Genomic DNA, 25,109 nt, shown 5'->3' with positions numbered 1-25,109 from the left:
TTCACAACAATAAAAAATGCATTTGAAATCAACAACTCAAGCATATGACTTACTCTGAAGAATCAACTGATGAATAAGGGAGAAACAATCTCATCTTATTTTGGAAGGATCTCTGAAATTAAAAATCACCTAAATTACATTGGAAATAAAGTAGAAGATCAAGAACTCTCTATATTACCACTTAGAGGATTACCACTATCATGGGAAGCATTCATTCAAGTTGTCAGTAGACCTTCAATTCCTTCATTTGATCAACTAAAAATTGATTGTACATTAGAAGAGCCAAGATTAATTTCCAGAGGTATTGTATCAAATCAAGGGGGAGAAAATCAAGCTCTTTTTTAGCTCCAAATCATCAAGGGAAAAAGAGGAAATTTAAAGGAAAGAAAAAGAATAATAAGTTCAACAAAACTGATCTCTCCAAAGTTAAATGCTATAAGTGTAAGAAATTCGGACATATCTTCAATAAATGTCTTGAAAGGGAAAGAATCTTAGCCTCATTAGCTGAAAGTAAGAAAGATGAAAATGCAGTATTCTACTATGCTTTATCAAGTGAGATAAACTCTAATGAAAGTGTGTGGGTAATAGATAGTGGTGCTTCCCGACATATAACAGGATTCACGGACAAATTTAAAACACTTGAAAATTACAGATCTGAAGGAGTTACTATTGGAGACAACTCCACTCATCCAGTCAAAGGTATTGGGACCTGCTTTATTCAATTAAGGACTGGAGTTACATTGAGGTTGAAAGATGTTCTATTTGTACCTAGAATAAAAAGAAATCTAATTTCAAACTTTGGATTAACAGATAAAGGATTTCAAGTTACATTCAATGAAGACAAAGTCTTGTACTAGCCAAAAACTCAAGTCTAAAAAATGCTATCACCATAGGGACTAGAGATGGGACTTTATATAAACTATGTAACATTCAAAACCAAGCTCTTAATCATGAAATAATAAAATCTAGTGAAATTTGGCATAGAAGACTTGGGCACATTGGTTTTAGTTCACTACCCAAGATAAGACAAATCACCTTTGGAATTCCAAACCTAAATTCTAAACATATATGTAAAGGTTGTGCTCTACGAAAGAACATTAAAAAACCTTTCCCTCCTAGTGAACACAAGTCCAAATCAATCCTAGAACTAATTCACTCTGATCTATGTGGGCCCATGCCAACTCTCTCTCTAGGAGGTTACTCCTATTACATAACCTTCATAGATGATTAATCAAGGAAGACTTGGATCTTCTTCCTAAAAATTTAAACAATCAAATGAGGTGTTATCAAAATTCAAAGAATTAGTGGAAAATCAAGTGTCAAAGAAAATTAAAACTCTAAGATCTAACAATGGGGGAGAATACACCTCTGAAAATTTCAAAGCCTTTTGTACATTTGTTGGGATTGAGAGGGAGCATACAATACCTTATAATCCTCAACAGAATGGGGTAGCAAAAAGAAAAAATAGGACTATTGTTGAAGTAGCAAAAGCTATGCTTCATGATCAAAACCTACACTTTTCATCTTGGGCAGAAGCCACTAATACTGTTGTATACATACAAAACAAATGTCCACCCTCCATTCTAGAAAATATAACACCTAAAAAAGTCTTTACAGGAAATAAACCTGACTTAAGTAAGCTCAGGATCTTTGGTTGTCTTGTGTATATACACATACCTAAAGAAAGAAGAACTAAGTTAGAACCATCAGAAAAGAAAGGAATATTTGTTGGGTATAGTGAAAACTCAAAAGGATACAGAGTCTATGTTTCTCGACAAAGATCAGTAGAAGTAAGCAGAGATGTCATATTCGAGGAAAACACTGCCTTAAAACTATCTATAAGCACAAATGATGAGCCCTCAACAAACTTAGATGAAAGTCCACAACCTAAAATTCAGAGGGAGAATATATCAGAAGAAACGAGATTAGTACAAGATGCAGAAAATAGAAACATCTCAAATATCAAAAAGAGACCCTTATGGGCAAGAAAAATGATTGAAGAAAATGATATTGAACCAGAGGAAATTACTAAGAAAGTCAAGAAAACCATAAATAAATCATGTTATACTGCACTAGTAACTGAGTTCACTAAGTCTGAACCTACATCTGTTGAAGAAGCTCTAACTTGTCAAGCATGGAAAGATGTTATGGTTGAAGAATATCAATCAATAGTACAAAATTATGTCTGGGATATTGTACCTAGACCTAAAGTCAAATCTATTGTCTCTTCTAAATGGCTCTATAAAATCAAATATGCAGCAGATGGGAGCATTGAGAAACATAAAGCAAGGTTTGTTGCTCGAGGTTTTTCACAGAAGGCAGGTATTGATTATGAAGAAACTTTTGCCCCAGTTGCTCGTCACTTCAATCAAGACAACTCTTGCATTAGCAGTAGCAAAAGGATGGAAGGTGCATAAAATGGATGTGAAAACTGCATTCTTAAATGTAGTCATAAATGAAGAAGTTTATATTGAATAGCCTGAAGGTTTTGTGATAAAAAATGAAAATCTTTATGTATGTAAGCTAAAGAAAGTGTTGTATGGCCTGAAACAAACTCCTCAAGCTTGGTATGAAAGAATTGACAGTTATCTCATCAAATTAGGATACTCTAAAAATGAAGCTAATCCTGATATCTATTTTAAAATTTATAATGGAGATATGATCATTTTGGTTCTTTATGTTGATGATCTCTTAATAACAAGTGAAGATCATCTTATTGCTAAATGCAAACAAGACCTTGCTGCTGAATTTGAAACGAAAGACCTAGGTTTGCTACATTATTTTTTGGGCCTAGAAGTATGTCAAAAGGAAGATTACATATTCTTAAATCAAGGAAAATATACTTAGGATATTTTGAACAGATTTGGGATGATGGACAGCAAGCCACTTGCAATTCCAATGGAAACTACTCTACACAAGCTAAAAGAAGAGGTAGCACATTCAGAATCTATTGATCCTACCCTCTACAAACAAATTATTGGATCTCTCATGTTTTTGGTAAACACTAGACCTAATATCTGTTATTCCACAAATGTACTAAATCACTTTGTGTGAACCTAAGAAAATACACTTGATGGAAGCTAAACATGTTTTGAGATATCTACGTGGCACTATTGGTCTTGGACTAAAGTACAAAAATGTTGAAATCAAACTTGACACTGATTTTGATTGAGCTGGTTGTTCCATAAATCGAAAGAGCACCACCGAATGTTACTTCAGCCTCGGATCAGCAATGATATCATGGTTCAATAGAAAACAACCTACAGTTCCTTTGAGTTATACTGAAGCAGAATATATGGCAGCCTCCATGGGAGCACGTGAAGCAGTTCGGTTAAGGAAACTATTATTTGGATTATTTGGAAAGAAGTTAGATTCCACTATGATCCATTGTGACAATCAGAGTTGCATCAAACTTTTAGAAAATCCTATTAAAGTTTGTAGTTGTGATAGAGATCTTTATCTCTCAAAATCTAGACATTATTACTGTTATTGTCATCTTCAGCTAAAAGGTCACATAAGTTTAATTTGTAATATTAAATGTAAATGGCATGTGTCATTTACATGCATTGAGGCATGAATATCCAAAGAGTTATAATTAATTATAGGAGTTATGGGAATCTCAAGAGACCTTCGGTTATAATGTGAAGAGTCTCTCCTATTGTTATATATTTGCATCAAGCAAAGGATGTTGTACACTTGAACATTTCATTATCAATAAAGATATATTTGTGGTGTGGTTGGGTTTTCCCCTTCATTCTCGAAGGGTTTTCTCAAGATAATTCTAGTGTTCTTTGTTTCAGTTTTCTCTCTTTCTTATTGCTGGTTATCTTGATGGATTTCTGGACTCTAGTTTTAACATGGTATGAGAGCCAAGTTGACATAAGAAATAAGGAAGTGTTAATGTTAAGAGATGTTCTGGTTCTTTTATTGATGTATCTTTTGGCAGACATATGCTCAACATTCTTTCATATTTTTGACTGTTTTCTTAGTTTGTATGCCTCGGCCTAACTGCTAGAGAAAGCTTGCATATGACTGATCTATCTATAGAGCCTCATGGATGAAAATATCCCACGAAAGTATTCTTTTGAATGGACGGTTTCTGCATGTCCTCAACGAGGAAATTTACAGAAATGCAGGCATTGTGATTTTTGTTATTTTCAAGATCGACAACAATGACTAGAGGATGTGCTCCATATGTGTATTACATTGAAAAAGTTGGAGGCATGGTCACAAAGGTTATATGTTGATTAGAGCGTCTACTTGCATGATCAGGGAGTATTGATTATTGTCATTCTTTTTAATCATTCATGAACATTCAAATTTGTAGGTCAATTTCATTTTATTTTTATTCAAGGCAATGAAACTATTCTTCTTAATCCCTCTCTCAGTTTCTAATTGCGTAGATGTCAAATCTGACTCCTAATTCTCTCTGGATAAAGCAACTCTCAGTAGCTACATATTTGATCACTGTATCTAGACACAAATGCCCTCATGGCGGATTTCAAACTTCCTGAAAAATTTCAGTAATAATCTATTTTGCAGGATTCTTGGTTTATCCTTGCTTTCTGAGCGCAATTCTTTTAGGGAGTATTTTTTAGCACAATTTTTTAGAGAAGCAACATTTTAAAAAATATATAATCATCAATTATATTTTCTTTTATCTAACAATTTTTAATCTATTTTGCAACTTATCGTTGGGTACGGGAGAATAACTTTGTGTGCCATGTCATTACTTATGTGTCAGGGTCGTCTTGCAGTTCAAGGCAAGATTTTTGTAGCGATAGATTTATTTCTTTCCATCTGTGTGTTTGTGTATGATGAGCATAGGACACCATCAGAGTCTTGTGTCGGTTCATTTATTGACTTCCATCAATTTTTTTTAGTTTTTTTCGTGTTGATATCTTAGTGTCTCCTTTATCGGGAGTTATTGCGACTGTCATTTGAATTTTATTCTACAGTGTATATATCTTCTGGTGACATTATTCTTAAGTTTAGCTACTACGTGCATATTATTGGCACCGTTATTTGTCTCTTTCTTCAGCTCAAGCGTTGTTTGTCTTCCATCATATTCACTAATGTTCATGACTCTCTCCTTGCCAGGTAACGGCTTAGTCTTGTGTTTCCATTCAAGAGAGTTTGCAAAGATGAAGAGAATCGTCCAAGGAGGAGTGCTATTTTAAGCAGGAAGCGGAGGAGTTGTAATTGACGTGCGGACATTTTATATCTCAGTGGTCGTTATCGTGGTGATTTTTTTTAAAAGAATACCAACTTGCAGTCATGCACCACATAGGACCTCCTCACCATGATTTGTGTACTTTTTGGATTCTTTTTCTTGACCAAGCATGGAAGTGTTGACTTATAACAAAGCTTGTTCACAATCAGACTAAAAAATTTATTTCTGCAATTGTGATTACCGATAGGCTCAGTAAGCAAAAGGGTGTTTGGGAGCTCTCAACACGATAGGAGGAGGCATTTGTTCAATACGTATAATCATGGCACCTGCTCTGATAACGGCAAAGGAAGTTTTTTTCTAACCTTGTCCATTACGGGTATAAAAGAAAGGATCTTCGTTTTGTTTATAGCGGTGGAGCTTTGAAAGTTTTCAGTTTGCTATTTCTTATTTTCCATCTGGATGTCGTTAGTTCTGCTTGATGTAATCATATTGTTGCTATCGGGGCTAAAATCTTCTTGAAATCACAGAGCAACATACGAAGTCATAAAAAATGGAAGCAAAAATCACTAGCTTTGACGCCTAAGGGGGGGAAATAGCAATTCAAGAGGCTAGGTTGAACCTTCTTCTCATTGCATCTTCAACTAAGGGGTGAGTCACTGTGACATAAATTGTTGCTCTCTCCATCTACAATCAATACTATACTAGTACTTGTGGTTTGTATGATTGCTTGAATTTGTTTTCGGTTGCTTAAAACATTGGTGAATCTACATATGAAAGAGATAAGTATCCCATACTTATTATCATTGAATATTGAATTTTTACAACATTGGATATAGTGTTTGCATTGATCTAAATGATAGATTTCATGAATTATTATTAATCTCACTTCATTGTAGGATGCACCAACGAAGTGATGAGAGACTGATGAACATGCAAACATTGTTTGTATTGATGATGCATATCTTCATTTAAAAGGGGACAATCATATACATAGATTTAGATTTAGATTTAAGGGAGATTTAGATTTAGATATACATCTCCCTTTTAATTGAAAGGGAGATATTGAGATTTAAGGAGATTTTAGCTTCAGAGGCCTCATAATTAAGAGGGAGTATTTATGGAATCTTCTTCATTCTCATATATAATTGTGATGCTTGTGATATTCGTAAAATTTGAGACTTAAATGGAACTAAGTCTTGCTTTTATTATGCCTATTTATATTCTTATGTGAATAAATGAGATTGTAAGATCAGCTATGATAACTCTTTCACTATGCGATAGTGAACATCATGTTGAGAGAATCCATGATGTCATCATGTTGAGAGATTCTGTGATGGGAGTTGGATGTCATGTTGAGAGATTCCATGACAGTTCACGTTGAGAGAGTCCGTGAATAAAAGCTTAGCTGTGAGTCTTACAAATCTTTTCATGTTGAGTGATTCCATGAATATGAGTAATTGTTATAAGGTTTCATGTTGAGTGATTCCATGAATATGACTCATTGTTACATGTTTTCATGTTGAGTAACTCCATGAATTATGTTTTGAATTCGTATGATCATAATTTATCATTGACATTTTTTGTGTTGTTTTGTGTGACTATTCAGCTAAAGATCTCTCTTTTGCTAAGAGGGAGTGTTAAAGTTTGTAGCTGTGATAGAGATCTTTATCTCTCGAAATCCGGACGTTATTATTGTTATTGTCATCTTTAGCTAAAAAGGTCACTTAAGTTTAATTTGTAATATTAAATGTAAATGACATATATCATTTACATGCATTGAGGCATGAATATTTGAAGAGTTATAATTAATTATAGGAGTTATGGGAATCTCAAGAGACCTTCACTTATAATGTGAAGAGTCTGTCTTATTGTTATATATTTGCATCAAGCAAAGAATATTGTACACTTGAACATTTCATTATCAATAAAGATATATTTGTGTTGTGTGGCTGGGTTTTTCCCTTCTTTCTCGAAGGGTTTTCCCAGGATAATTCTGGTGTTCTTTGTTTCATTTTCCTCTCTTTCTTATTGTTGGTTATCTTGATGGATTTCTGGGCTTTAGTTTTAACAAATCTAGTATTCCACAATCGGTCAAAGCACATTGAAACTCCTTACCACTATATCAAAGACATGGTTGACAAGAATGCGATCAAGTTGATCTATGTTAACACAAACGATCAAAATGCTGACATTTTCACTAAACCTCTTGCAAGAGTGAATAGAGTATTTTAGATCTAAATTTGGTATGACCAATATGTAATTACATTTTTTTGTAAATTTATTCATGAATATTATATTAAATTATTGTTTGCAAAACTTGTTAAATGGAAGGTGACGATCTTTCATATTTTGTTAAAGGTCTCTATTGTAAGGTGACAATCTTATCGATAGATGACCAACCTTTTAATACCAAAAGTATTGAAGGATATTGGTGTCATTGTTATAGGCCAAATTCTGCCAGACACATTCATATCCATCATGATTATATGTCGGATCTTGCCGGACATCATGAAAATTATTGGTGTCATTGTTATAGGCCGCATTCTGCCGAATGCATTGATATCCATCATGATTACAGGCCGGATCTTGCCGAACATTATGAAAATCAGCTATTATGGTTCTTTAGACCGAATTTTGCCAGATACCATATTCTATTAGATATATTTGAGTCATGCTTAATTATATGTATAAGTTTCAATCCCTCATTGCTAAAGAGGGAGTGTTAAGAATGTTAGCATTTAAAGTATTGAAACATATGCTCAGTAGTTAGTAATTGATATATATATATATAATGTAATTATTGTTTGTTATCTATGGTCATTTCATCATTGATAATACATTATCATTTGATCTGAATATATATATATCAGTTACTTTAGAGAACTGTCCAAAGCAGATTAACCCTGTATTAAGATTACGATAGACAATAATAACAATTGTCTATGAATGGGTTACATATCTCTCACACCGCTTGATTTGTTGGGTGACATCCCGTATTCATTGTTATGCTTACATTGTAGTCAGGTCTCCCATATCATGTCTTATGTTATATTGACTTTCGGCTAACTAATCAAATATGAACTAACGCCAGTCCATATGCATATTGAGGCATGACCAGATAGAGTCATGCCCCTACTTGGTGATGCTTCCAATATGTATATGTATTGACTCCTATTTCATTTCTGAAAATCATATCAATAACATGGCATACTAATCTCAGATAAGAATAAGATATTATCACAGCAAGAATATTTAAGTCTGACATTGTATAAAGAAGACACTAGTCTGCTATAACATAGAATACAGACTGAAACACTTTGATAAGTCTACAACAACTAAGATCTATTAAAACTTACAATAACCCTATCTGGTTATAGCTTAAACAAAACATCAATTTCCTTAACTAATTAGAAGTTTGACATTTTATCAAACGCTCGGCAAGAAACTTTATAGCACTGATATGAATTCCAAATGCTATTGGTACACCATTTTCCCCAATTCCAAATAACTCAAAGATAAAGGCAATTTCTCAATAACAATAATGATTGCCAAACTAGTTCAGATTTAACGGAAATATTTTGCAAATTGTTTGCTAGGCCAAATGAACGCTAAAATTCTGAAATTCTGAATGAAGACTAGTTCTGACATTTATTGCAAATATATTCTTCAAACTAGTTACATGAATTGCTTGGACCTAAAGTTCACTACACATACCAATTGTAGATATTTAGACCACTATTAAATGAGCAGCAAATCTGAAAATGCCGAACCCCAAAAACAAGAATGCAGAACTCAACAATTTTGAACATAGATCTGTAATTATGTTTGCAGATTTCAAAGATGCCGAGAATGTTGATTACTTGGGCTGCCAAACAGCAGTATTAATCTAGTGTCCAATGTCAAATCAGTCTAGTCTCTAAATTATTAGAACTGACACTTCAATCAGTAATTTCTTCAGCCAATAGCCACCTCGCAGAAACAACAAAATCACAGATAAAGAGATGTCAAATGCATATAGATTCAATTGCCCAGCACAATTGAATTCAGCTTGACCAATCCACAGTATTACATCTGCCACAAACTCTCAGCACTGGTGATTTATAACACAAGAGGAAGGAAGCTCAATCAATGCAATCAAAGTCAAACTCCAATCTGCTATACCTCAGCAGTAGATGAAACGCAGAACTCAGAGATTCAAAACGCTCTTAGGAAATATCAAGCAATAAACAATATCTCCCAACCACAATATATACAGCAAGAGATATTAATAATAATTTTCAGAACATTAATCCACAATACCTCAGCTGTGGATTAAAGGAAAATCCCAGCTTCGAAACCCTTATACATCAGCAAGGGCACAAACTTCATAACATCGGAAAAAGCCACAAAGGCAACAAAAGAAAATGAAATATCCAAGCATACTTTTCTCAACAAATGAGCTTGTATTTATAACCTCCAAATTCCCTTTTGTTGCCAAAATGTAACTTCACTCAGGAAGCTTCACCACACAACATTAATTAGAAGCTTCCATTAGATTCTCTTACTTGGCTTAATTAATTAACAAATGACACTTTTCACTGATAACTCAACCTTCAACTTCAGTGAAATTATAACTTTATAATAAGTCATTTAATCATTTAATAATAATTTGGCCACTAAAAATATGATAACTCCCAAAATACTCATCATTTAAATATGTCATCTGAAATAGGAGTCATACCTATTATTTCTCCATGTGACTAAATGCACTTTCCAAAAATAGAAAGGGTTGATCTCAATCAAAACCAACTTACCACAAATAGTAAGTACACAAAACTAAGCCCAAATGAAGTCCGATCTGAGTCAAACGAAGACCAACCTATAGCTTAATAAGATGTTGAGAAGATAAGACCCTCCCAAGCCAAGCCACTGCCACAAAAGACCCTCTATCCACAATAATTAGCCTGCGAGGATCACAATAATAGGCTAATCCTTGAAACTCCAAAGCTGGGAAAAATGGGGACATTACAAATTGAGATATATGATGGAAGGAAGCTCATGGGCTACAAGTGAGTGTTTAATAAGAAGTTCAAAGCAAATGGTACACTTGAAACATACAAAACAGGATTGTTCGGAAAATAGCATTCCCAAGTTGAAGAAATAAACTCCAGTCAAATCTTTTCTCCTATAGCTTAGTTGAAGTCCATTAGGGTGATGTTGTCTTATGGTCTATAGTTGCAACATCTGATTTTGAGATAGAGTAGTTGAATGTCTAGACTACATTCTTGCATGGATATTTATAGGAGAAAATTTATATGAATCAACCTAAAGAAGAAAAGAAACTTGTCATTTGATGGATTCTAAGAATTCATGTACTTATGAGGGAGAGAAAATTAAGAGGAAATGGTGTTGATATGTGGTGACTGATCAAGAAAGTACTTTACACTTTTCATAAGCCATGGGAAAAAAAAAATTGGTTAACTCGTCAAGGATTTTTGAGTTGACTCGTCAACTATGTTTAGGGTTAACTTGTTAAGCCAAAATATGTTATGTAATATTGGCTTAGGGTTAGGGTTTTCTAAGGTGAATATATAGCCTCTTGCAACGGTATTGATTTGTAAGGGAGATTGAAGATTGTAACAGGTTGAAGTTACTGGATAATAATATTGGACTCGTTGTTTAGTGGATGTAGCCCAAGGATTGGGGGAACCACGTTAAATCTTTGTGTCTTCTGTTCATTTATGTGTGCTTTATTCCTTTGTGATATTGGTTATATTTGCATGTAACTGTTATTTTCTGTCTATCTAATCCTAAAAAATGGTAGCTATGGTGCAGCAGCAGTTTAATGAAATAAGAGCAGGATTTAAGAGGGCAGTAGCAAGGTGATGTAGAGGAAAATAATGAAGTTGTAGCAACATGTCATATTATAGGCATAGGAAAAGTAATGAAAGAAGCTGTAAAAGAAAATCATTGAGAAGAAGATGAAAAAGTTGTGGAAGAGACCCATAAAAAAGTTACAGATTTTGAAAATTGTGGAAGAGGCTCGTAAAGAAGGTGATGTTGCAGCAGTAAGAACATGTCATGTTGAAGGCATGATATAGTTTGAGTAAGAGGATGAGAAAGGACATGAGATAAAAGAACAGTCCACAAATTTTTATGTTGATTATGATGCTGATTGTGTGCATGTGATGTATGTTTCCTAATTTTCCCAAGAATCACAATTGCAACAAATTACAGTTAGGGTTACATCTTTGTCAAGTAAATATTCCTACAAATATTGTGACTCTGGATTTGAATACTACAATCATAACATAAAGTTATAAACAACATATACATAATACATATCTATATATCTGTTCCATGATTAGGGTTAGCTTATATCAAATCATATTCATATATTATCAATAACATTATGCAAACATATTGAAGGTTGGAGGAAGAAACATACTAGGTCCACCCGAAGCCATTTCTACACTACGCCCAAGCATGGATGTCTGCCCAACTCGTCCTCTTTGCTTGATCAGTGGTTTACTTGTACCTGCTTTACCTATCAATGTCTTATCCTCCCAAAGACACATGCCACCTTGCAGAGTTGGACAGTGGTTGAAGGGGTCTTCTTGTTCCTATGTAATTGCTCTCTTGGCCTCCTTGCATGATGTAATACACTCTTTGTCTCTTTGCATAGCCCTCTTTACCCTCGTCTTACACCTCAGACCCTTCCTCCGAGATGAGTTGCAGGCAGTCAAGCACATTCTATATTCTACCATGAGCATTCATTTAAAAGTAATCTATTAGTCATATGCACATGGATATAATTATTCCACAATTACTTGTAAGAAGAAAAGATGCTGAAGATGGCCAATCTGATATAATATCAGCCTTCCAATCTGAAGAGTATTTGTTGGATGTAAATGCTGATCAAGCTCTATGAGTCTATCTTAGTCCTTTTGTGTGCTCTTCGTGATGATTGCTTAGATAATCATTGAAGATTATATTTCTGATGCAAAGGATTACTGATTGTGTTTGTTTGCTGATCTGATATAGATTTGGTTAATTAAGTTATTGACTTCACAGTGTTTCATCCTTCTTCCATTGTATCTTTCTCTTCTCTCTCTATATATATATTTCTTCCTATGCCTCTTCATGGAGGAAGGTATCCCTTGGAAAAGAGATAGCTATTCAAGAAGACATAACTCTTGGTTAACTTCATGACTTCTGCCTTTAACTTTATCACTATTGATAAGTAGGAGATAATTTCCACAAGAAGTCAAATTGTGATAGTCAAATTGTGATATTGCTATCAGGATTTAACTGTGTGATTTTGAAAACACTAAGTTTCTAAATCAGGTACAAGAATGGGAAACAGTATGGCAGAAACTTTTGGGGGGTTGTGTATGTGTGTGTGCATGTGTGTCACATCCCAATTTTTTAACCCAATTTAAAATGTTCATATAGCCGTTGAGGTTTCACGTGAAGTCAGTTGACAATTAAAATTTGTTATAATCATGTGAAATGGTACGATGGTCAATCGTTATAATTTCATATGAAGATGACATGTTAGTTAACCATTATGATATTTTAAAGCTATTTGAGAAGTTGGTTATTTATCATGAATTCATGGGAATTGAAAAGGCGGTTAGCCGTTATGATCGTTTATGATTAATATATTGTTATAGTAATATGATTTAATTGTGAAAAATTTCCTTAGAGGGAGCATGTCAAAGGGGTGTAAGCATTGTCAAAAAAGAATTGGGCACAAGGGCATCACCATCACTGGGTAAATAGGCATAAATCTTGAATCACCATGACTAAGGATAAACAACTAGGCAAACAAGAGTGTATGTTGGACAATACACATAACCTATTTGAACAATCAATAAAACATTAAATATTTTAAAATAATCAAAATTCGTACCTTTAAATGGTTTATGTTGGTATTCTCATCATTTCATTATATATATGTATATGTGTGTGTGTGCACGCACATTAGTATAAAAGTATAGCGCCACCATAGTATTAAATTATTCAAGCTCATCTCTATTAACATACATATATATAAATATGCGTATACATTGAGAGGATATGAAGATAAAATAATCTTCTAAGCATGCACATATATAGATATGCATATCCTAGTAGGTATAACCTTGGACACAATAATAATATGATGACACCATTCAAAAATATTATATATATATATATATAAATTATTCTTTTAATAAGGAGTCCTTAGAATTCTTTCTTTTATAATTAAAAGTCTCTATGGGAAACAATGAGTACACTTGGTGTTTTCCTTCTTTTGAATCGGTGAACCAAGAAGCCGATGATCTTCTTGTAACTGCTATCAAGAGCTGCGGCTTCTATTGAGCCTTTCATATTGTTCTTGTTTTATTTTAAGCTCAAGAGTATGTCTGGGAGCAAGCACCAATACTGTAGTTATATTTCCATTTCCCTCTTCTCTTTTCTTTCCTTATTCTTGCGGCTGATATTGGAGAGAATCTGAGCTACTATTCCTGTTATTAAATGGTCTTTGAAATCTGAAATTCACATTTGAAAATTAGACTTTCAAGAGCCGGTCATTCGGAGTTAATCACAAATCCATTCTTTCATTGATCAGGTTATGTGATTAGTTTTCCTAATCTTTATTTGGTATATGTACTGCATTCGAAAGTATAGATGCAAAAATAATTTCAAGGATTTTCAAATAACAATGCTTGGCTGTGAAGTAAATTAAGTCTATCGAATAGCTCATTCGATCAAGCACACCAAGCTATCTCACCATGTTAAGTCTGAACCAAAAACATATGTCATGCTATGATTTCCTTTTCGAATCAGCTTGTCTTTCAAATTCAAATTATAATCCTCTAAAGTTTTCTTAAGAGAAGTCCTTGAGTCTTAAGGACTGCTTGTACTAGTACTAAAATATTATTTCCATCAGCTGAGTTTCAAAAAATGAATCGACATCATCTACGAACGGACACCCAGGACTCACCTGGCTGGTTGGCAAAGAAAGAGGGTGAAGAGGTGAAAGGAAGTTCTGCAAAAATAAAGAACATGAATCAGAATTAATATGATAACTTTAATTTCAATAAGCTCGTGTTTGTCCAATTCATATACTCTGTTGTCAAGTCGAGTAGTGGGATTAAGTACTAGGATGCTCAGTGCCTGGACAAAGTGTTCCATGTCTATTCCAAGTAGGGAGGGCCTTTCTTGAATGAGATTATGTGGGGATTTTTTTAAGAGTTTGCGGTTGGCAGGTTAAGCCCTTGACAATGTTTCCCCTCTCCACGAGATGTCAGGAGATGCACCAAACAAAGATGAGTTATGCATTCAAACATTTGGTGGAAACAGATATTTTACTTTTATGATGTTTATATGAGTAGAAAATATGATTGGTTTAGTTAATTCCTTTAATGAAAGGAACTCTTCGTCAATGTGATTGGTAACCAGTTAGATCGATTGATCTTTCAACTGAACATGAAATATAACTATATGCAAGAGATAGGTCTATTTGATGAATTGTTATTTCTATCTTCATTTATTTCAATGATGAATATGAGCGTACCTTCTAACTATATGTTATTGCCATAGTTGGCAATGGAAAGAAAAAGAATGATACAGTGGTATTTAACACCTTAAATAATACAGTGGAATTTGATGCTCTAAATGATACAGTAGTATGTGATGTCCTAAATGATATAGTGGTATAGACGCCCTAAATGATACAGTGGTATTTGATGCCCTAGATGATATATCGGTATTTGTCATTTCGTTAAAGTAGCATAGCTATCTGTTTCTTAAGCGGTATTTATGGACTAACCTAGGTTTTGCAGAAGCATCCCTAGACGGATTTCAGTTTTGAATTCTACGGTATGTAGATTTTAAATTCCTTGTTAAATTCATTGATGATGTCTTCAAATGTTAGTTATGAAATTTCCGTTTAACTGATTGTAACCATTAATCTCATTCACATGAACGTATTTGTTATAATTATCTTCCTATGAATATGAAGTATTAACTATATTTCTTTGATATGCTAGTTGTTAGTTAAGACTCGGGGAAAGTGGATGTTACAATGTGTGCAACTCAAAAATATGTTTAAGTTTAGAATGACGTATACCAATACATATGCTAAATGCAACCATCACAAAATTCAGCTTTTGAAACATAACATTCTAATTTAAATTCAGGTCTTAATATCAAAAAGATCAATAGAGAACTCATTTTTCAGAGGTTGCTAATCAGCTGTGAAGATCTTAAGAATATCAAAAAGATGAAACTAGACCATTTTCAAAGTCCAAAAAGGTTTTAATTTGATGTTTGATTGTATGTGAGGGGTGTTGAAATTTGTAGTTGTAGAAGATATCCCAATTACCTGTGATCGTGCTCTTTTAGATACTTAGGTTTGGAAATATGAAAAGACATGTGTTGGAAATATGAAGAGACGTGTGTTTGGAAATATGAAGAGACTTCCAGTTATAATATGAAGAGTCTCTCAGTTCCAGTCTTATGAAAATTGTTCTTGAAAAGTCTCGACATTGTATATAGTATATCATTGCTTTGTATGATGTGATGCTTCTTGAGTGGGTTATTCTATATAACAAATATAGATGGTATATGGAGTTAATTCTCATATTTGTAATAAGTTAAAGAGATTGTAGTGTAAAGCGTTGTACTTATACCTCTATTATTCAATAAAAGAGAGATTTTTTTTTGTGTGCTTGGATTTTTCCCCTAAGTTGGAGGGTTTTCCCAAGATAAATATTGTATCTTAGTGTTTCCTTTCTAATGTTTTGCTGCTTATTTCATTCCTGATCAAAAACATTAACTTGGTATTAAAGCCTGGTTAGGCAATGGGAATAAGCAGTGTTAGCCATCTTTTGAAAATGGCTAGGAAATGCCAAGAGTCATTCCTAATTTTGGGTATTCTCAATGAATTAGTAAAAGGAGGCATAACTATTGTGCATGTCGAGGATTGAAATGAGGGAATTCACCTCTCTTTCGTGATTTTTGAGAAGGAATTTGTTGTCATGCATTGGTGCTTGGAAGATTCTCTAAGAGACATTTCATGGGAAAACATTGCCCACTGGTAGTGATTGCACAACACTTCGCTATTATTGTCATCAAACATGAGTTTCTATTAATGGTCAAGTACGTAGCCTGAGTGATAGTTGTTGGTTGCACGTGATCTATGGGTGTATACCAATGGACCTTGCTCTGCAATTCACCCAATGATCTATATTCTACATTTTTTTACGGCATATGTCCTATGATTCCCAGGATAACATATGGACACCCGTGGCTATAGCGATCAAGTCTGTTAAATTGTAAGGGAGATGAAAATTGAAATCTGAAAGGGCATTGCTAGATTGATCAACAATAAAGAGATAAGTATTTTATGATTATAGCTTTGAATATTGATCATGAATCTTATGTAGTAAATTCATGTAATAACATAGGGAATAGTGAATCATGTATGTTCTAGCATTACTTTGAATATCTCTCTTCCAAACATGGGTTGAGTTTATTACTAATCTCTCTAAGATGCTTCCAAGATGGATCAAGAAGTAACAGTATGTTGAGAGATAACATAAGGAATTCAAGGAAGTAAGAGCTTTATGCATCTTGTAATAAAGTCATGCAAAGTATAGAAATGAACAACTATGAGGACATTGTTTGCAGCCATGAGATTGAGTCGATGGTACATAACTTCATTGAAGAGGAAGAACCTATGGTCCTATACAGATTGTCTTGGTATTTAGTTTCTTCAAAAAAAAAATTGACTTTTAGAGGGAATTAAATTTTGAGAATTCAAGGCGAACTATCAAAGGGTTAATGAGTTGGAGATAAAGTTGAGACTAGAGAATATTTATTACATAGAGGGAAAGCTTGATGTACTGAAGAGAAGAGGACTTCTTTAGGTTCAATAAGATTTAGAGGGAGCTTGTGTGGCAAACGAAGAATGCCAAGTCCTTTGCAGAGGATCCAAAAACTTGAGAAGCAATGTGGCCTCAAAAGCTCATTGTTTCGATGAAAATTGGAGCCAATTTTAATATATTGTGATAATTAAAGATGTGAGAATGTTGTTGGGAGGGTGTCTTTGCTAAAGAGTCCCAACTTGTTCTTGTTATGAACTTAATGCATTTTTCTCTGAGAAGAAGAAATTTGAGATGAAAGCCCTTGTAATGCATTTTTCTTTGAGAGGGAGAAATTTGAGGTGAAAGCCCTTGTAATGCATTTTTCTCAAGAACGGAGAAATTCAAGGTGAAGCCCTTGTAATGCATTTTTCTCTAAGAAGGATAAATTTGAGCTGAAAGCCCTTGAAATAAATTTTTGCTCAAATGGAGAAATTTGAGGTGAAAGCTTGGGATGCTCTTTCTACTCACGGAAGTACTCATAGTCGACGTCATGTTGAAAGACTCTATAACATCACATTGAGTGAATCTGTGATGAGAGTTTTTTTCACACATGGGAGTAGCAATGGTGAACATCATGTTAAGTGACTCCATGACGCTATCACGTTGACAGATCCTATGATAAAAAAATTTGTATCCTCAAAAATGGGTGTAGCCATTGTGAGTGTCACATTGAGAGATTCCATAACATGTATACTTGAAAAGGTATCTCCTTTGCTAAGAGGGAGCGTTGATGTTTGCAGTTGCAAGAAATATTCTCATTGCCTGTGATGGTGCTCTTTCATATACTCACATTTGGAAATATGAAGAGACGTGCATTTGGAAATATGAAGAGACTTTCTGTTATAACATGAAGAGTCTCTTGGGGCTGGAGGCCTAGCTCAATTGGCAAGAGCTTCTTGTTATGAAGCACGAGGTCAGGACGTCCAATCTCTCCTCAGCCCATGTGGTACCGGAGAACATGTCGCGCTAGTGTCACATGTTATGTTAAAAAGTTGATTAGGTGCATTGCAATTTACATGGTGCGCTATACATGATTCTTCCATTCTATAAATATATGAAGAGTCTCTCGGTTCAAGCCTTGGGAAGTTATGTTTTTGAAGAGTCGGCATTGTATGTATAATATAGCATTACTTTATGTGATATAATGCTTGCTAAGTTGGGTTATTCTCTACTACAAATATAGATAGTCTATGGAGTCAATTCTAATATATGTAATAGGTTGAAGCGTTTGCAATGTTTAGTTGAAAGCATTGTACTCAGACCACTACTATTTACTAAGAGAGATATTTTTGGTGTGGTTGGGTTTTTTCCATCAAGTTGGAGGGTTTTCCCAGGATAAATATTGTTTCTTTTGTGATGTGTGGCTACTTATTTCATTCCTAGTCTAAAACATGAACAAGGGGAGCACCCTTCAATCAATTAGCACCACAGCACCCTTGCATCAATTAGCATCAAAGCATATGTATTTTTTTGAGGGAAAGCAAATTTCATCAAACTTACAATCTAAATAAAATTATATCTACACCCAAGGATTTAGACCAAATGGTTGAGTGATTGAAAAACACAAACAAAGGTCACAAGTTTGGAACCCACTTTACAAGTTGTGTTGAGCATGGAGCAGCGCAAGTCAAGGCTAAAGAGTTATGGTGCTTGGCCACTTCTAGCTAGCCCCTAAAGTAAGTGTTTAGTTGAAAGCATTGTACTCAGACCTCTAATATTTACTAAAAGAGATTTTTTTGGTGTGGTTGGATTTTTTCCTAAGTTGCCAATTTGGGTTCGAGGACGGATTCAGGTTCAGGGTTTGGGTTCGTGGGTTTGGGCAAAAAAAAAATTCCCATTTGGATTCGTAAGTGGGTTTGTGAGTGTGTGTGTATATATATATCTATATACAAAGAAAAATATATATATGCATTATATATACAAAAAAAAAAGAGACTTCAAAGTAACTTAGGATATTTGTGTTGGAGCTTCAAAGTACTGGTAAGGAAAATACAAAAGCCATAACTTATTCCAATATAATCAATAATGGATTTGGTTTAGAATCTGATTCCAGTGCATTGTAGAGTTTGATGTGAAGGTGCCTAGATTACTTGATGGTCCAATAAGTATATTAACATATCTTTGCCATCTTTGTGACTACCATAAACTTCTTCACAAACAATGTACTACAGCTAATGATGAGAAAACAACTGGAAGGAAACATTTGAAAGGTTTGACTTGTGTTGATGATTCAAAGCTTGAGGAGTTTTTTGCTAAAATTGCACTTGAAGAAGTTTAAAATACATCCAAATCAAGATCTATGCAATCCGATCCTTTTGGATCTGTATGCATCCCTTTATCACAGCACGGAATAGATATTTTATCTATTGTAAGTTCCCCACCTAAGAGGTTTCACCATTGATGTGAAGGTGCCTGGATTACTTGATAGTCCAATAAGTATATTAAAATATCTTTGCCATCTTTGCGACTACCATAAACTTCTTCATAAACAAAGTCCTACAAAAAATGAAAAGAAAACAACTAGAAGGAAACATTTGAAAGGTTTGACTTGTGCCGATTTTGCTAAAATTGCACTTGTAGTTCAAAATACATCCAAGTCAAGATCTATGCAATCTAATCCTTTTGGATCTGTATGCATCCCTTTATCACAGCACAGAATAGATATTTTATCTATTGTAAGTTCCCCACCTCCTGGATTTGCCATGGGTCCATTTGGATTCACTGCAGGTCCGCGCAGGGTCCTTCATTTGACTGGCACGAACCCAAGTGGACCCACAGTCCAAATGAAGGACCCTGCCTGGACCCATAACAAACCCGGGCGGGAACCCAAATCCGGATCTGGAGAGTAGGGTCCGAACCCGGTAACTTAGGTTTTTTCCATCAATTTGGAGGATTTTCCCAAGATAAATATTGTAATTTATTGTTTCTTTTGTGATGTGTGGCTACTTATTTCATTCCTGGTCTAAAACATGAACAAGGGGAGCACCCTTCAATCGATTAGCACCCTTGCATCAATTAGCATCAGAGCATATGTATTTTTTTGAGGGAAAGCAAATTTCATCAAACTTACAATCTAAATAAAATTATATCTACACCCAAGGATTTAGACCAAATGGTCAAGTCATTGAGAAACACAAACAAAGGTCACAAGTTCCGAACCCACTTTACAAGTTGTGTTGAGCATGAAGCAGCTCAAGTCAAGGCTAAAGAGTTATGGTGCTCGGCCACTTCCAGCTAGCCCCTAAAGTAGGCACATTGCCTGCTCACTAGGCTGCTAATTTTACACAATCCTCATTATATATACATTAGAAAAGAATTACAAAATATCCCAGTATTGGCAATAACATAATGAAGCCTGTCCCCAAAATTCTTAAATCTTTTATAACATTTTCCATTGTAATAAAGTATATGATTTTGACTTCAAGACTAGGATGGGATATCACAAGCCTGCCACAATTGAGTATTTCAAACCAAAATATTAGATTTTTCAACAAGAAAAAAATCAGGGAAAAAGCTCATGTTTTTCTAGAATATTAAAAAGTTATTAGATTTATTCATAACCATTGAATTCATGTTTTCTTCAGATATTAACCTTAAAAATTTATGTTTTTAAGAATGAAAAGATTTGCCTAACCAGTCAATACTTGTAAAATAAACTCATTTTTTTCCTTGCTATGAGGAGAGACCCTGCATGTCAGATGGTGCTAATCCATGTAATGTGGTCAATTTTTCCTATCAATTTCAAACACATTTTGTATTTGGTGGCTGAGATAAATCTATCAAAAAATGAAATTCCATGACCTGAAGACAAAAGACGAGTATGTAATTGTATTTGTATGATTTTGAAATTTACGTAGACTCTTGACTCTTGAGTACTAAGGGATGGATATTTGAACAAAATTTCAGATGGACTTACAGGTGTGCTAAAATGAAAAAGATGTTATAGAAGTAACAGCGCACCAGTTTATTGTGCTCCTGAGCATCGCTTAGCACTTTCTCGAATTCCCTAAGGCTTTGCACTTCCCGCACGCAATGAATTGGACAGCTAATATCGGCCTCAGCTTCAATCGCTTCTGCTTCCTGCCATTCCTCTCAGAAATGCTTATTAGACAAATTTAACAAATACAGAAAAAACAAAGAATTTGTATTTGAATTTAAATTTTTCCAATGCTGAGGAAAAACTTTTGGACAGAAGATAAGCACTTGATGAGAATTAATCATTAAAACAGTCCAAAATTCTGAATGACTGTCTTAACAACCAAAAAGCAAACATTCAATTGCATAAAATACTAGTGTCAAAATATAGTTTTCATGGGAAACTAGGAGTATGATTTTTCCAAAATAAAAATTTGAAATTTAAAAAAAAAGGGTTAAAATTATAACTCATTTACCATGCTTTTGTAGGTTGTTTTTCAGCTATATTAAAAGATGACTCGCGTTGTTTTAAAAGTGAGTCATGTTCAATATATTTGTAGTCAAAGCATCCCCTAAACTAGAATGTAGTTGCTGGTATACTCAAGATTGATCATCATTTAAATCTATGTAAGGAATAAAATCAAATTATTTAAGAGAGACCGAATGAGGAGGAGGTGTCATTCAGAAATTTATTATCTGAATTTTACTGCTGTGGAATATGGAACTACGGTTCAATGTACTTGAAAAGTTAAAACAAAACCCCTTTAGATCTGGATTTAACAAAACCCTCAATTCCTTAAAATAATTTGATGCAGAGATTGCCATTGTGCAAATCTGATTATTTATAGTTGAATTAAAATATCCTTTCAACTAGCAGCAGGTTGTGGCAAATCTAAGGGTGGAACTGAATATCAGGTAGTTTTGGAGGTCTTTCAAAAGCATTTCATTAAAAAGCATAGTTACACCACCCTGGGGGACGGGGGCACGGGAATGGGGGAACAAGTTTCCACGATGGGGACAAAGGGGCCTTAATTTGGGGACGGCAGGGGGACGGCAGAGGGGGGACCAGGGGATTGTATATATTATACATATGGTACTTAAAATGCTAGTTATGAAAAGATTTATTGCAATATAAGATATAAAGATGTAAAAGAGTAAATACTTGAACATTGCATTGAATTGGAACATCAAACATTGAACATAAATAGTCAAATCAGCAAATAGTTAACACCGGAAAATTGGTGGTACCACTGGGGACGGGGGAACAAAGTCCCCAAGTCCCCAGTGCGTGGGGCAAAAAGTGGGGGGACGCATCCCCGTGTTACTCTGTTAAAAAGTAGATCACTGCAGATTTTGAAATAAATTAGCAGCTGGTGCAGTAGATAAATTCGTTCTTTTCTGAGTAAAGTAGTGAAATTTTTATTTGATTCAAGAATCAAATATATAAACTGTAATTTTTAGATTAATTTCACCAAAACCTAAAAGCACATCTCATATTTATGTTTAATTCTACAAACTATTATGATTGTGAGCAAGGGTTTGTTATATTCTTAAAACAGATTTTAACAGGATAATACTACAAAAACAACCTGATAGATTGCACTCTCTTTTGGAAGTGGTGTTATCTCTGATTAACAAATCTGAGCAAGTTACAATCAGTCACATCTATAGAGAAGAGAATAGTTTAGCGGATGGTTTAGCCAAGATAGGTGTGGATGGCAATCATCACAGACATTTAAAGAAAGGAATGTTAGAAGTTTTGAGAGTTCAACAAGACCGGGTTGATTGAAAGAACAAACTGCCTCACTGTAGTCTATTGCTAAAAATGCTTTAGCCAATAGAAACTCAAGAGCATTTGGGCTGGGTTTAACAATATATATATGATGAAAATTTTGAGGGCCTGGGAAGGGAGGAATCCTCAGAGGAGAATGAGGAAGAAGACAAAACTGTGGAGGAAGAAGCAGAGGCAAATGAAAACAATGTGCAGAAAGCGGAAGAGGCAGGTAGGAAGCAGGAAATAGCAGAGCCTGAGGATGATACAGAGGACGAGTCAAAGGATGAAGAGGAAGCAAAGGAAGAGCAGGATGACTCCCAGGGACCGAACCTGCAACATGGCGTGGAGGAAAAAGGATCTTTGACTTCCTCAGGCTGAGGAGTAACAGCTAAAAATCTCCATACCCTGTTTTGCTACTTCTCTTGCAAAAATGATCTTATAGTTTCTAGTATTTGATCTATCAGTGGAACAAGCTCAGCTTTTAGGTTAGTGGAGTCAACTCGAAACTTAGGCTGCTCATTTTCAGTTAGAATATGTTTCCTTTATGTTTTTTCTTGGACTACTTCAAGAACTACTTGGCTTTAAACTATGTTGTTTTTAGCATTATTAATACAAAACTTTCGGGTTTGACCCCTTATTTATCCCTAAAAATAAATGTTAAAGAGCATGGACTAATTGCAAACCATACCTTCAGATGAATTTGTTTTTTGCAATTTATCACAAAGTCATGTTTTCTGAGCAATATGGATTGATGAAACTCGAAATCTCTAAACATTTATATTGTTAAATAATAGTGACTGACTAGGACTTGAAACTACGACCTCCTGATTTTTCAAGTCTTGTCACAATTTAACCAGAGATTATGTTTTCTTAACATTATGAATTGAGGCTGTTTGAAATTTTTAACCAAATGATATAATTAGAAAAGGTGGATTGGTTAAAACTCAAACCCATGGATTTTCTAAATATTATTCACAATTTGTCTTAAGTAGTCTCTTCTTAATATTAGGGATTGTCTGAAAACTATAACCAAAACAAATATGTTAAAAAATATGTATTAACTAGAATCCAACCTGGACAAGGTGATTTTCAAATCTTGTTCAGAAAGTCATGTAAGCTTAACTGCCCTGATTTTCAAATCTTCTTGGCTTTTTTCATGAAAGTGATGTTCTTTCGAACACAAGGAATTGCTAAGCTTGAGATTTTAAACCAAATAGTACTACGGATTAAGAATTGAAAATTATTCAGTAAAAGAATTTTTTTAAAAATCTGTTTTCAGGATTTGAAAACAACTAACTACTATTAAACAAAGGGAAAAACACGCAAATTTTGTGAAATTACCAATTGCCTGCGAAGCTGTTGATTGAAGAAGGCTCTCCTATCTATATCGATTCCCGCTCTGATACCAAAAACAAACGCCCGTCTTTTAATGGTGGAGTGCTGACGTGTCAGCCTGGGTTTTTCCAGCGCAGCAACACGTTTCCACGTGTACGATGGGAGTGGGTGACAGCTCAGCACCTTCAAACTCATATTGTTGCACTTTTGATGGACGCAGACCTGAAATCCGTCCCGACCGTCCACCCTGGACGCCTGACATTATATTTGGGTGTGAAGGTCCGCTTCCCCTATCCCTAGGGGAGAGGACCCAGTACTTGAAAATCCTAACTTCACGCTTATCAAAACCCCACGTAAAAATTTCAAATCGTTTTCAATTTTTTACAGTAGCTTATTTGGTGAGTCACCTATTTATAACTAAGGTTTCAAGTCCACATCACCTGTTATGATGCCACATCAGCATGCTTTTTGCCAAGTTGTCCAAAATAGCCCAAAAAAAAAGTGAAACCAATGGTCGTGCATAAAGGGTACTCATAGTTGAACAGCTGATGTGGCATCACATCATTGGTTAATTTTTATAACTAAAGGTACATTTTATTCAATTTTAGGTAGTTAGCATTGTACTAACAACTTTAAAGTCACAAGTATTGGTACAATGTTGTCAAAAAAATTAGACATTAAGTCAACAAGTGTAGGTATCAAGTGAACAACTCCATTCACAACTATTGGAACGCGTTCAAGTACTGGGTCCTCTCCCCTATTGAATGGAATGGTTTTTTATGGGTACAAATAAGATTTGAAAAGAATTATATAGAAAAATGTGAACTCCACATGAAGGCCTTTTTAAATTTTCCATTGTTTGGTTAGTGTATACCTTTTTATCTTCATTTTTATTTCTCTTTGGTTTTTTATTTCTCTTTGTTTGACTAGTTTGCATATCATTGAAAGGAGATTTCCACAATCCATGAAATGGATCATGTAGTGTGATCCAAAATGTTGATGCTAAAAATTCTCA

The 25,109-nt window shown here is 34.5% G+C and overlaps 1 protein-coding gene across 6 annotated transcripts in view; it reads right to left on the bottom strand.

Moving 5' to 3' along the window:
- LOC149550855 (uncharacterized) overlaps positions 1–24,394 on the bottom strand; it is an 87,858-nt gene extending 63,464 nt beyond the window's left edge. For all 6 annotated transcript variants that reach the window (XR_016352628.1, XR_016352629.1, XR_016352627.1 and 3 more), the window contains exons 1-2: positions 24,101–24,394; positions 21,031–21,150 (exon numbers count right to left, since the gene is read on the bottom strand). Coding sequence is in view for 3 of the 6 variants with exons in the window: in XM_089786435.1 (XP_089642561.1) it covers positions 21,031–21,150; positions 24,101–24,289 (309 nt within the window). In the remaining 3 variants the exon portion in view is untranslated. The remainder of the gene's footprint in view (positions 1–21,030; positions 21,151–24,100) is intronic.
- Between the last annotated feature and the right edge of the window lie 715 nt (positions 24,395–25,109).

The sequence above is a fragment of the Cupressus sempervirens genome, chromosome 6 (assembly GCF_028749045.1).
Source record: "Cupressus sempervirens isolate cs-2001-9-10 chromosome 6, ASM2874904v1, whole genome shotgun sequence".
Lineage (NCBI taxonomy): Eukaryota > Viridiplantae > Streptophyta > Pinopsida > Cupressales > Cupressaceae > Cupressus > Cupressus sempervirens.
Note: the sequence above shows the minus strand (reverse complement) of the source record. Positions and strands in the feature narration are given on the sequence as shown.